Raw genomic sequence first — 12,502 nt, 5'->3', positions numbered from 1 at the left:
CGTTATCAAATTTTTTGCCCTCAATAGTTATACAGCGGGTTACATGAAATCATTGATTACATTGAAAATGCACCGATCATTTAAGCTGCAGTGATTATAAGCTTGTTTTTTGTAGTGAAATAAAAACAGCATGAAGCATGAATACCTTGTCTTTTGCTGTCTACTTTGAAATCGGAAGGACTTGAATTTCGGGTCATTGATTGGACAGTTCTTTTGGTACAATTGGTACAAACCAATCAAATAACGCTACCTCCAATTTGGAGTAAGAGAGAAAACAAATTGAAAAATACCTAAACTTGCATTTATGAACAGCGTGCTCTTGAGAAATCAACAATTCATTCATCAAACTTAACAAATACCGTTCAAATGATTATTTATTACTCGTTGATTTATTCAAATCGGAAGAAATTCTGATCCAGCGTGATCCATTTTGCCGGCAGGTGTTCGTAATTTGACCTACGTATTACGGGAAGCCATGTTTGTTCAGTCAGCGCCTTTCATCCGGTACACGCGGTGTCGTCACGTCTTAGGCACGACGTTCTTATCGCGTTAGATTTTATGACAAAAAAAAGCGTTGCGAATATTCGTGAACTTATCGTTGTTTTATGGTGATCGAGTGAATTATTACGAAGGATTGGACGATGGCGAGATTTGCTCAGCGTCCCGAGAACGCCCTGAAAAGGGCTAACGGTAAGTTGCCGTCATAAACGCCGCATCACACCCCTTCGTAGATTTTTCACATCCGAAACGCTTTGCAACATGGCCGATTTTCGTCTTGGCAAATAGAATAATCTTTCTAGCCCCGTAAAAATCATTTGCAATGAGATTCTTCGAGTTCACATTTCACTGAAGCACCGTAACTGAACATCCTAAGAAATTCATGAACTTCTAGAACCTCTCATTTCGTGCATAGTTCTACTTGACATATGTCCAATTTCTCTAGTAGCGTTTTTTTTTACTATTTTGTAGCAACATGTTTTCAAAGCTTTAATTAACGTGGGAATGAAAAAAACCGTTGAGTATTCTTCATATGCTTTACGACGAATTTTCAAAATTTTCACCCTCGTTATTGATTACATTTCTTTTCCCTATTGTAAAATTCATATGATGCCCTCAATCTTTAGCTGCATGCTGAACACCTTTTGAATTTCTTCACATTTCCATAAAAATCGTTGCTGCCTTAACCATTCTTGTTAAACCATCTATAAAAACATCAAAGATACACTTTCAGGGTAGTGTTCAACGAGACTAATAAATGATTGTGTTATAGATATATTTCTATTTATGTAACAACTCAATAGAGCAATTGATCTTGATTTCATAATGCTAGTTCTCAATGACTGAAAGAAAAGATGCAATATTCTTCAAAGTTTTGATCGAATTTGAGACTGCTCAAAATTTCTGCTCCATTGCAGTTAAAGCAATTCTAATACACATGTTCAAATAGGGTTGTCAAAGGAAATGAAAATTCAAATAAATCCTAAAATACATTCAATTATCAAAAAGTATCTTTTTTTTGAGATGTCTATATTTTGTTGCACTGTGATGCATTCTATAGACATGTAGTCACAAAAATTTTACATAAATTAATTTATACCCATAAACATGCTTGGATAAGTCTCGAGAATACAAGTTCATATCTAAAAATGAATGGAGTATTCAAAAATTTTCCTACATTGCTTTTAAATGAGAAAATTAGTGTATTATATCTAAATTGTGAATGTGGAATGTGCAACAAGCATTTGGTATAGTTATTTTGTAGATCAAAATTTAAATGGAGTGCTTGAAGAAAATACTCTGATGATTTTTATTGGAAGAACATTTTTTTACATTTTATCAATAGTTAAATGATCAATTGATAAAAAACACATTTTTTGTTGAACTCTACTGATTTAAACTTTTCTACTATATTTATTTAACCCTCAACCCGTGAACGAGGGTTGTTTTCGTCCGGCAAGTGTGGCATATTGCTCGATATTTGATTAAAAAAAAAACTACCAAAAATAAGAAAGAATTAAAAATTTCTGTTCTTGCTTCAAAAGTATAGTCTAATGATTGATCATGAATTTTTTCATATTTTTTCATTGATAATTGCGGGTGTGATAGCACAAAGACTCCATTCGTGGAATTAGGTGTCTAAAAAATAGTAATTGAAAATAGTAATTGAAAATAGTAATTGAGTAATTGAAAATCAAGATTAGAATTAGTAGTTCTGGCTATTGTTTAATTCTGTTTTCTCATTCAAGTGCAATTTGGAAAGAACTTAATTAATGTTTTAATTGAAAGATACCCCGGTTAACTGTCATTATGTCCAATAAATCTTCATTGTGACCTGATTAATGGTGGTTAACAGGATTCTTCATTGAGCAATATATATAACATTGCTGAGTATTTGATAAATGAAATTATTTGTATAAAGACATTTATTTTGAAATTTGAAAGTTTTTGAGAGTTGAGAATTTTCTATCAACTTATAACAAAACTTGGGAAGATTTATATATAAATGTTCAATGCAAAGGCTAAAACTATTTTGAAAATAAGTTGTAGACTTGATAATAAGCTCTTTTCAATATGCATAAGAATGCTTACAATGTCAGAGCAAAAACAACAATTCATGTTTATTCAAATATTTATAAAAGCAATCTTCTTTTCATTACACACCAACTGAATTATTAATTATTTGGTTTTTAGAGTTCATTGAAGTTGGGAAACCTGCGAGAGCTTTGGACACATTGCAAGAGATATTCCGGAACAAAAAATGGACGTACAGCTGGTCGGAATCGGTGCTAGAGCCGATAATGTTCAAATATCTGGATTTGTGCGTAGAGCTGAAGAAATCGCACATAGCAAAAGAGGGCTTGTTCCAATACCGCAACATGTTTCAATCGGTGAATGTTGGAAGTTTGGAAAATGTTATCCGTGGTTACTTGCGTATGGCAGAAGAGAAGACAGATGCTGCACGGAAGCAGAGTCAACAGGCGGTGATAGACATCGACGATCTCGATAATTTGGCAACACCGGAGAGTATTCTGTTGACCGCGGTGAGCGGTGAAGATGCTCAAGATCGTAGCGATCGTACGATTTTAACGCCGTGGGTTAAATTCCTCTGGGAATCTTATTGTCAATGTCTCGAGTTGTTGCGTACGAACGCTCACGTGGAGACGCTTTATCACGACATAGCTCGTATGGCTTTTCAGTTCTGTCTCGAGTACAATCGCAAAACAGAATTCCGCAAGTTGTGCGAAAAGTTGCGCAAGCATCTCGAGGAAATATGCAAATTGCCTCAATTGGTTTCCAACGTGTCGATGAACAAGGCAGAAACGCAACAATTGAATCTGGAGACGCGACTGAACCAGCTCGATTCAGCGATCCAGATGGAACTCTGGCAGGAAGCTTACAAGGCAACCGAGGACATTCACGGTCTGATGAATCTTTCGAAGAAGCTTCCGGTTCCTAAGACCATGGCGAATTACTATCAAAAGCTTGCTATGGTCTTCTGGAAAGCAGGCAATTATCTGTTCCATGCAGCAGCATTGTTCAAGTTGTTGCAACTTTCTAGGGAGATGAAAAAGAACATGTCCCCAGAGGAGCAGCAGAGAATGGCCAACAGAGTGCTGCTGGCAACACTTTCGATACCACTGCCATCGGCGCATCCAGAGTTCGATCGTTTTATCGAAACGGACAAGAGTCCCTTGGAGAAAGCCCAAAAACTGGCTGTTCTCCTCGGTCTTAGTCAACCTCCGACAAGAGTCTCACTTTTGCGCGACATTGTTCGTATGAACGTCGTCAATTTAGCCTCGCCTCAGCTGCAGGAGCTTTATTCTTGGCTCGAGGTTGAATTTCATCCCCTTCAACTTTGTACTCGCGTAAACTCCGTCATAACCACGTTGCAAGTCGACGAATCATCGCCACTGGCTCAATACGTTTCAGCTCTGCAAGATGTTACTCTCGTACGTCTGGTCCATCAAATTTCGCAGGTTTATCAGACAATCCAATTCGCCCGGTTGCTCGAATTGGCCAAATTCACTACTGATTTTCATCTGGAACGTTTGTTGGTACATTGCGTGCGTTACAACGACATGCAAATTAGAATAGATCATGGGAAGCGTTGCATACACTTCGGAGTCGATTTGAGCGAGGCTCAACGCGAAGACCATCCGGACGGACCGGTTTTACAAGCCATGCCTTCCGAGCAAATCCGATGCCAGCTAGTCAACATGGCAACTGTATTGCATCGCGCGATCAACGTCATCTGTCCGAACAAGCGCAAGCAGGAGAGAGAAAAATTAAGGGCATCCCTGGTGGCTCTCTACCATGAGACCAAGGTCAAAGAGCATCATCGTGTTCTTGGACGGCAGCACATAATTGAGAAACGCAAGGAATATATCGAGCAGATAAACACGATAAGGGAGGAAGAGGAAATGCGACGACAGGAGGAACTCCATCGTCAGCAAGTTTTAGCCGAACAAAAACGGTTGGAACAGGAGCGGGAAGAAAGGGAGAGAAAACGTCAGCAGACCGAAATACAGCAGATCAAGGATCGTCATCTGAAAGAAAAGATGCAACAAATATCGCAAACTTCCCACGGGCAAAAAGTCCTCAAGAAATTGGACGAGGACGAGATTAAGAAATTGGATGCGGAGCAAATCGCGGCCAGGGAGGCCGAGGAATTGCAAAAAGAACGACGCGAGATGCAACAAAAGCTCAAGTCTCAAGAGAAGAAGGTGGATTATCTCGAGCGTGCCAAGAGAATCGAAGAAATTCCTCTGTTGGAAAAGGCTGTTGAGGAGAAAACTGAGCAAGCTAAACAGCGCTGGGAGCAACAGGAACAGGAGAGAATTCTCGCTGCTATTGAGGAACGTCGACAGGCCGTTGCTACGCGTGAACGAATGGCGCGAATGAAAGAAGACCACGATCAATTTTTGGCCAAAATACTCGCCGAGCGTAAGAGCGTCTATCTTGAAAAACTGCACGATTTTGAAAAAATGCTGAACGAAGAAAGAGCCAAAAGGTTGTTGGAACGTAAGATCCAGCGTAAAGCTGAAAGGAAGGCCAAATGGGAGAAGGAAAGGGCCGAAGCTGCTGAACGTAAGAGACTCGAAGAATTACGTCTACGCCAGGAAGAGGAGAAGAAACGAATGGAAGAAGAAAGGGCCAAAAGAGAGGAAGAGGATCGTATTAGACGCGCCGAAGAAGAAGCCCGCGAGGCCGAGAGACTCGCTAAGCTTGAGAGACAGGCTGAAATTGTCCGAGCCAGGGAGGCCGACATCGAACGAAAACTCGAGGAACAGCGTCTCAGGGATCAAGCCAACGACTCCTGGCGACCTGGACGAGGATCGCATAATCGCGACCCTCCATCGAAAATGTCGAGTACGAAGATCCCTTGCAGTTCGCCTTGCCTCTCCATTTTGAAACTATCTCGCTAAAACATGAAATTGGTTTTCTCAAATTTATTTCTTCTTATTTTTTAAGCTGGAAGCTCTGGAGAATCCGGCGTTTCCTCTTGGCGCAGTGGGCTGAAAGATTCTCTGAGGGACGACGATTCTAAAGACACTTCCGACGATCGATTCAAACGCATCGATCGTAGCAATCCTGATGATGATGGTCGCAGCAAATCGTGAGTTTATGGTGTTCCGATATTTGCTAGCTCAAATCTTTGTCTATTGCATTAGATCATTTCTTTAAATAATCCGTGTCGAAAATGATAAAAAAAAGTCTTCAAAGATTGGCTTTAAGGATATATTGCACAGGCGATACAATGTTGCCATGCTAAACCATGCTAAAAACATAAAAAAATTCAAAATGATCAGAATTTTATAAAATTTGGTGAACATATTCTTTAGTGCCAAATTTGACAATACAAATTTTTTAAGATTTTTCTTCTGTACAGTTATCGAGTAATTGATCACTAAAGTTCACGTGTATAAGCATAGCGTTTCCATATATATAGGTATACATTCCGGGCATAAGACATCTGCTTTAATCCGTAATTACTCGATAACTAAGTAGAAGAAAATTTTGAAAAAATTTGTGTTTTCGCACTTGATGTTGAAGAACATTATCACCAAATTTGATCAATTTCTAATTATTTCGACTTTTGTATCATTCACCCTTAAATGCTCTAAAGTTGTTTTATCACTTTTCGATTATTCAGTTGGTACAACGCATCAAAATCCAGCGATATAAGAGACCGAGGTGATCGAGGCGATCGTGATCGCGGCAGAGATGACAGGAACAAAGATCATCGGGATAGACGAGACGATAGAGGCTCCAACAGTTACGATAAACCATCCTCCCGAGGAGTAATGGTAAATTGAAAAAAAAAAATCAAAAATAATCCAAAAGCGTTTTCCAAACGTACATACTTTTTTTCTTCGAATTCAAAGTGATCGAAAAACTAAACACTTTTCTGATTTTTTGTGGAGCTGTTTTATGTTTCAAGTCCAATTGATAATACACGAAAATTGGAAATACGCGAAATTCATTTCGTGCAATTCTCAATGAGTGTAGAAACAATTTTTTTTTTGAAAATAGACTATTTTAGAAGAATAAAACGATTCAAAATTTTCGGCTCCGTTATTCACAATAAATATTTGCTTTTAATTCTCCGCTATCCATCATTTTTCACAATCATTTGTCACTTTTTTTAGGGTGGCAGTTGGCGCGATTCCCGTGGTTCGGAGCCTCGTCCACTGATGCCGCGTCGACAGGAGGACCGTATGCAACGTCCACTTGGTCGCGATGATTCTGACAAACCGAAATTCCAGAGTTTGCGCTCTGCAGGCGCATCCGAATGGCGCCGAGCTCCTGAAGCTTCGCAAGATTCTCCAAAAGAAATGCCCCGTCGCGATCAACCGTAAGTTTATCCAACTTTTCTCGAGAGCTCATGAATTTGTGAGTTATGGAGAAATATGTCGAAACAGATTTTTTTTCACGCTCTGCAGAATCATTCGAGAAATTCACATTTTCTCATTTTTAACTTAGTTTTCAAAAATTCAAAGTTAATAAAAATAATTATCGAATAAAATAAACTTTTCTTCAATAACTAAAATTGTTGGACTCAAGCAAGTTGGAAAAGAGTTTTAAGGGAGAAAAATCTTTGTAGATAACTGTGGACAATAATGAACTTCTAAAAAAATATCTGATTCAAATATTATAGGCTTCCCGATGAGTCCAAGGACGATTTAAGATCGAAGCCCGTCGAAAAATTGGATACTCAAGCACCGGAAGAAGATGGCTGGTCCAAAGTCGGAAGTAGACGTTAACAAAATATCGCACTGTAGACACATGCATCATCGTTTTTTTTTCGCGATTAATAATCGTGCGCAATTATTCTCCATTATAACCGGAGGTGACGATCGGAATAATAGAAATTATGATGAGGCCGATATCGATTTTTCGATTTTCCAAGGTAAACCCAACGTATACATATATATACATATATATATATAAAACATGAACATTTTTTGTTTTTCTGGAACGCAAACTTGTCCATCGATGGAATATTGATTTGTGACTCGAAAACAATATTGTTATGTTTTATTTTATTAAAGTATTCTCGCCCATTCGCCAGTTTACGGGAATGCGAATGACGTTTTTTTTTCAATTTCGTATGCAACACGGCGAAAACAAGCAGATCAAAGTAAATCGTCGAAACCATAATTTTTTTACGTAGTATATATATCTATATATATGTGGTCGAACGAAGTTTTGGTTACTGGCCAGGAAAATCAGCAGTGAATGTGAGGTTATCCTTCGAGAGGATTTTTTGAACGGTTTTCGTATTTGTAAGAAGGAAGAAAAGTCATGTCGGCTGCTCTCCATCGGTCTTGGTATCGCAGCTTTGTGAAAATGAGCTTTGCGATGTTAATAAAGTTCTCTTGTATCTTAAAACATACTTTATCTAATTAACATTCTTTTTTTTTTATATATATATAACCTTCAATCCTGATATTCTCATGATGAATTCATTTAATGACGAAATATAGTATGAATGGAAAATAAACTGGTCCTGGGTTTGCGAAATTCAGAATTTCATTTCTTTCTTATCAGATATTTTTTCGTGTCCCCCATACTGGACAGTCATCGGCTTTCATGTGACGCGATTGTTATTTTATCAGACTCTGTCCCGAAATGACTGGAATTCGGAAACTTCGTATTGATAGGACCTCAAATAAAGTGGTATCGAGTAAGGCTGTCGAGGTGAACGTTAAGATAATTTCCAATGAAATATCGGCGACCAAATCGACCTTTTCGGATCCGTGAGAAGAGTACATTTTTTGCCTGGTTAAACATTTATGGTAAATTGGATCAAATGTCACACAGGAGTGGGATCCTTTGTATGTTCCAAGGCTACCAACCCCCCGAAGGGTTTGGCCTTTCTCCTCCAATTCCTACGTCTCTCTGTGTGCTTCTCTATTCACGTCCATTCATTCGTAACAATCGATAATACGTGGAACCTGCAACAGGTGGAGGGCTTCGGATCGATGATCGCTTTCATGATAAAGAAAGCCTGTGAAGTGCTATGTACATAATTATGCGGTTGGTATAATGTACTTTGATAATAAGAATAGAAAAGAACGAATTTTCCGTCGTCGTTGCCAGACGACACGATATGCAGTAGCTTCCTGATGACATTGACACGATCGAGTCTGACTTAACGCAGATTTTTCTACTGAAAAATTCATAATTTTCTGTTACCGCAGTCGCTTTTGACATGCTCCAACTTTATTGAAAACAGTGATCAAGTACTTGACTCTTCTCATTTGTTCCTTGCGCCGGATTGCTCGAGTTTACAATATCGTGTCAGGGAGCTTTATTAGCAGACAGGATTGAAGCTCGCCAGCGCTCTGGACCACCGGTTACCGTGCTATAAAGCCAGAGCTCCGGGAGGCCCTCGGTTCTGATACTGATCTCGTAGCTTTAGCACGAAAATTAAATGTGGACGTGACCAGCTCCAGATATTCGTACAGAGCAAGTGTGAGTGCACTCGGACACGCGGTGTCACATTCATCCAGCTGGTGCCTGTTGGCAGGGAATAGTAAATGTAGAAAAAAACATTTCGAAGATTCGAATTTTTCCTTTTTCTACTGCACTTCTGCGCAGATCGATTTTTTCGTTGGAATCTTTCGTCTCAACGAAATTAATGGCACTTTTGCGTATTGCCTTACGTTGGACAAGCAACCCTTAACTTTCTGGGGTTATTCTAGTTTCGTGGAGTTCACGTTGTAATTATCGTTTACCATTTATACTTGACTGCTGAACGTTAGTGGTTTTTGTACGCCTCCTGGGCTTACATAGCGCCGTAGCTTTTACCTTCAACTTCCACACTCCAAAAGCTCCTTAAATTGCTATTACCACCTCAGCCAGCAGTAGCATTACCCTTCCTACATTCCGATAAAACAAATTCACTAAAATGAGTTGCTTCGAATTAAAACCTTTAAAACCTGTACGAAAAGCAATTCTTACGAAATTCAGATCTTTGGCGCAGCCTCCATTCGATTCCAACATTGAAGAAATTTAGGGAATGCGATACTGCAGATCACCTTGCGGAAACAGTCGCTTCCTGGCTAATCTCTTCGAGTGTATACACGAGAATCCTCAAGCACCATCAATATAGACGCTAAGGAAGTATCTTTTGAACCATGTGCGAGGGTTTTGTTCAAGTGACTTGAGCACTATTAATTTTCCGTGCTGTTTTAACTTCTTCCAAAGGTTCTCACAAGAAAAAGCGACAAGTTAAAACCTTTCGTTCGTCATTCTTAACAAGCGGAGCTCAAAACGATCTTTTTGAGTGAAACTTCATCAGAAATGATGAGCCGGTACCCGGTCAGGGTAATACAATCCCAGTTTTTGATGAGATTTTCTCTCCATGGAACGTTGTGCTTCCGTCATGCATCACCGTGGCAATGTCGGCGTGTTCTAACGCTCCTAGCCGCACATCGTCATCGTACTGTCGTCATAGCTGTGGTTGTCGATGTGCAAACGTCATCGTGGTGACGCGTAGGCGACGACACGACGTTTCGAAGTGCTGCGTCTCGCCAACACTCGGAAAAGTATGTGTGACAAGGCTGTTACGATAATCTCAGCTATACGCGTCTACAGTTTTGACGAGACAGTTCCTGAATCGCTAGCAGCAGTTTTGCCAAGAGTGCAAAGATTCCAGGAACTAACAGCTCTCCATGCACTTCGAAATGATCCTCAAATAAAGCGAAACACCGCCGCCAAGATATTGGGCTATTGGAAGCGGCCTCTGTGCTTCGGCGGTGACAACTCGTAACCCTCCCGTTGAAACAGACGCTGCTTGATCCGTGCAAACTTGAAAGTCTGCCGATCTGAATATGTGAAAAGAATAAATTATTTTCTGACTGCGAAGTGTCCCGAAAAGGTTTAAATGGCTCGTTCAATCTCAAAAAAAGCAGGTTTAAGGCACCATCGAACTAGTGTTAGTCGAGGAATATTTCAAGAGTTTGAATTCTTTAAAGAAGTCTCAGCTCCCATTGAATCTTTGATGCTCTAATGTGCTTGAAGATACAAAAGGTTATTCCAGAGGTTGTTGGAAAAGGTTCTTCTCCGCGGCTATGTACCCTTGCTGGAAGAACAAAATACTTTCTATACTTCGAGGCCTCAAACTCCTCGAGAAAACTCTAGTAACGGGAAATTTGTAAGGCATCAAGTTTTACGGGAATCCAAGTGATGCAACAACTTTCTCAAGTTTTAATGCCTCGACAACCCTGGGAATCTTAGCCATAAAATTTTAGTTTCTGCAAATACTTGCCGGAGAAAAAATTAATCGCAAAAATCGGAGCGCAATAAATAAAGTGATGAGAGCATAAAACCTTAATAACAGGTCGGACTCGCTCGGGGCTCAAGTTTTCCGTATTCTTTTATTTTCACAGTCTGCACTTTTACATCTACTCGTACTGAAACAGCTGTTTCGTAATTAGTACGGTAAAAAAGTTGAGTCTGACAAATGTTCGTCGGTTTAGACAAATTGGTGTGAAATTATACGCTTCGGGAAGTCTGCCCCAGAAGCTCATTAAACATTTTCTTGTTTTTAATAAAAATTCTTGATTGTTCATTCAAAAGACTTGGGATTTTCTTTTTCATAGATTTTTATTTGATTTTTTATTGTAAATCCTTTTCGAAAAAGTGTAGTGCATCAAAAGTTTGTTATTTGAAAAACATGAAGTCGAGTATACAAAATAGCAAGCATTCTAATACCTGAAACGAGTTAGGGTAAATATTTACTTTATTCACTTTTCCTAAAAAGCATGGAAAATTATTTTTCGAGCATTATTAACAATAAAAAATAATATCGCGATCAATTTTAGGGAGGGGGAAGGTACAAAAACCAAAAAAAAAATATTTTGAAAAAGTCCGGAAGAAACTTCAGTTTCTTCGCTATATTCAAAGATGCGTTCCGGAGTCACCCAACAACAATTGTTTGTTGCTACAAATACAATAGAATAATATGAACGATAGTAAAGTTTACGTAGTATCATTCAATGGAATGAAAAAAAAAGTAAACAAAGGCATAATCTTCGCGTGTCTGGCCACAAAGTATGAATGTCAACGATTTCAATTTGAACAGTATATACGGAATAATCATGTGTGACGGGTGTTCCTTGTCGCTTACAGAAGCAATCGTTAAATTTTAAACGGAATCTGAAAGTATAACTTTTTTGGAAAATCACGGAGTGTTTGAACGGGAAGTGATCCTGCCGGGCTCGATATAAAAATAACAGATTTTGGCGTTGCCAAAAACAGTTTACAAACTAAGGAATAAAAAAATCATATGTTGTTTTTTCCCGTTTTTCCTCCTTAAAATTAATCGCGATAATATTTTTTATTGATAATAATGCTCGGATGTGTGTGCGGAATCGTTGGATGGGTTTGAATATAGGGAAGAAACTGAAATTTCTTTCAGACTTTTTCAATATTTTTTTTTTTTATTTTTCGTTTTTGTACCTTCCCCCTCCCTAAAATTGATCGCGGTATTATTCGTTATTGATAATAATGCTGGAAAAAAATGTTAAGACTATTTTGAGCAAAAGTGAATAAAGTAAATATTTACCCGAGTTAGTGACGTGTTCGAAGTTTCACTTTCTGGATAATTCCACTTAATTTCCTTTTATATGAAAATAGGAAACCAAACTGTTCGGAAGTTGTTTAAGAATCTGAGAGGCTTTGACACTTTTCGTAGTTTCGATTTGATTGAATTTGATCAGTAGATACTTTCAGTATTAAATTCTTGTAATTCGGATTCAATGTCAGAGCTTTATTCTCACAGGACATTACAAAGTTTTCCGAAGGGATGAGGTCAGCAGGATGAAGTCAAAAGTGAGTTTTGCTTCCTCATAGAGGAAGCTCTGTGACGATGAAAATTTTTTTTTTCCAGTTTTCAATGTCAATGTGCTCAAAATGTTCCAAAACATCGACAAATCATATCTAGAAAAAATGTCCGGAAAATTTTAAGATTTATTAATAATTTTTTTTTATA

General features: G+C 38.6%; 1 protein-coding gene across 1 annotated transcript; it reads left to right on the top strand.

The window, feature by feature from the left end:
- Nucleotides 1–477: 477 nt before the first annotated feature.
- Nucleotides 478–7,897, top strand: eIF3a (eukaryotic translation initiation factor 3 subunit a). The gene is made up of 6 exons (XM_043433270.1): nucleotides 478–690; nucleotides 2,692–5,370; nucleotides 5,473–5,617; nucleotides 6,155–6,308; nucleotides 6,651–6,856; nucleotides 7,160–7,897. Exons 1-6 carry the CDS (start codon nucleotides 642–644, stop codon nucleotides 7,263–7,265), a joined length of 3,339 nt encoding a protein of 1,112 aa, XP_043289205.1. The 5' UTR covers nucleotides 478–641; the 3' UTR covers nucleotides 7,266–7,897.
- The last annotated feature ends 4,605 nt before the right edge of the window (nucleotides 7,898–12,502 follow it).

The sequence above is a fragment of the Venturia canescens genome, chromosome 1, assembly GCF_019457755.1.
Source record: "Venturia canescens isolate UGA chromosome 1, ASM1945775v1, whole genome shotgun sequence".
NCBI lineage: Eukaryota > Metazoa > Arthropoda > Insecta > Hymenoptera > Ichneumonidae > Venturia > Venturia canescens.
This window is presented reverse-complemented; position numbering and strand designations above follow the sequence as displayed.

What these genes read in the sequence shown, in the direction of transcription:
- eIF3a (XM_043433270.1), top strand. Translation starts at nt 642, where the DNA reads ATGGCGAGATTTGCTCAGCGTCCCGAGAACGCCCTGAAAAGGGCTAAC. An exon ending in CCCTCCATCGAAAATGTCGA is followed by an intron (nt 5,371 to 5,472) that starts GTACGAAGATCC and finishes TTATTTTTTAAG; the next exon opens with CTGGAAGCTCTGGAGAATCC. An exon ending in CATCCTCCCGAGGAGTAATG is followed by an intron (nt 6,309 to 6,650) that starts GTAAATTGAAAA and finishes CACTTTTTTTAG; the next exon opens with GGTGGCAGTTGGCGCGATTC.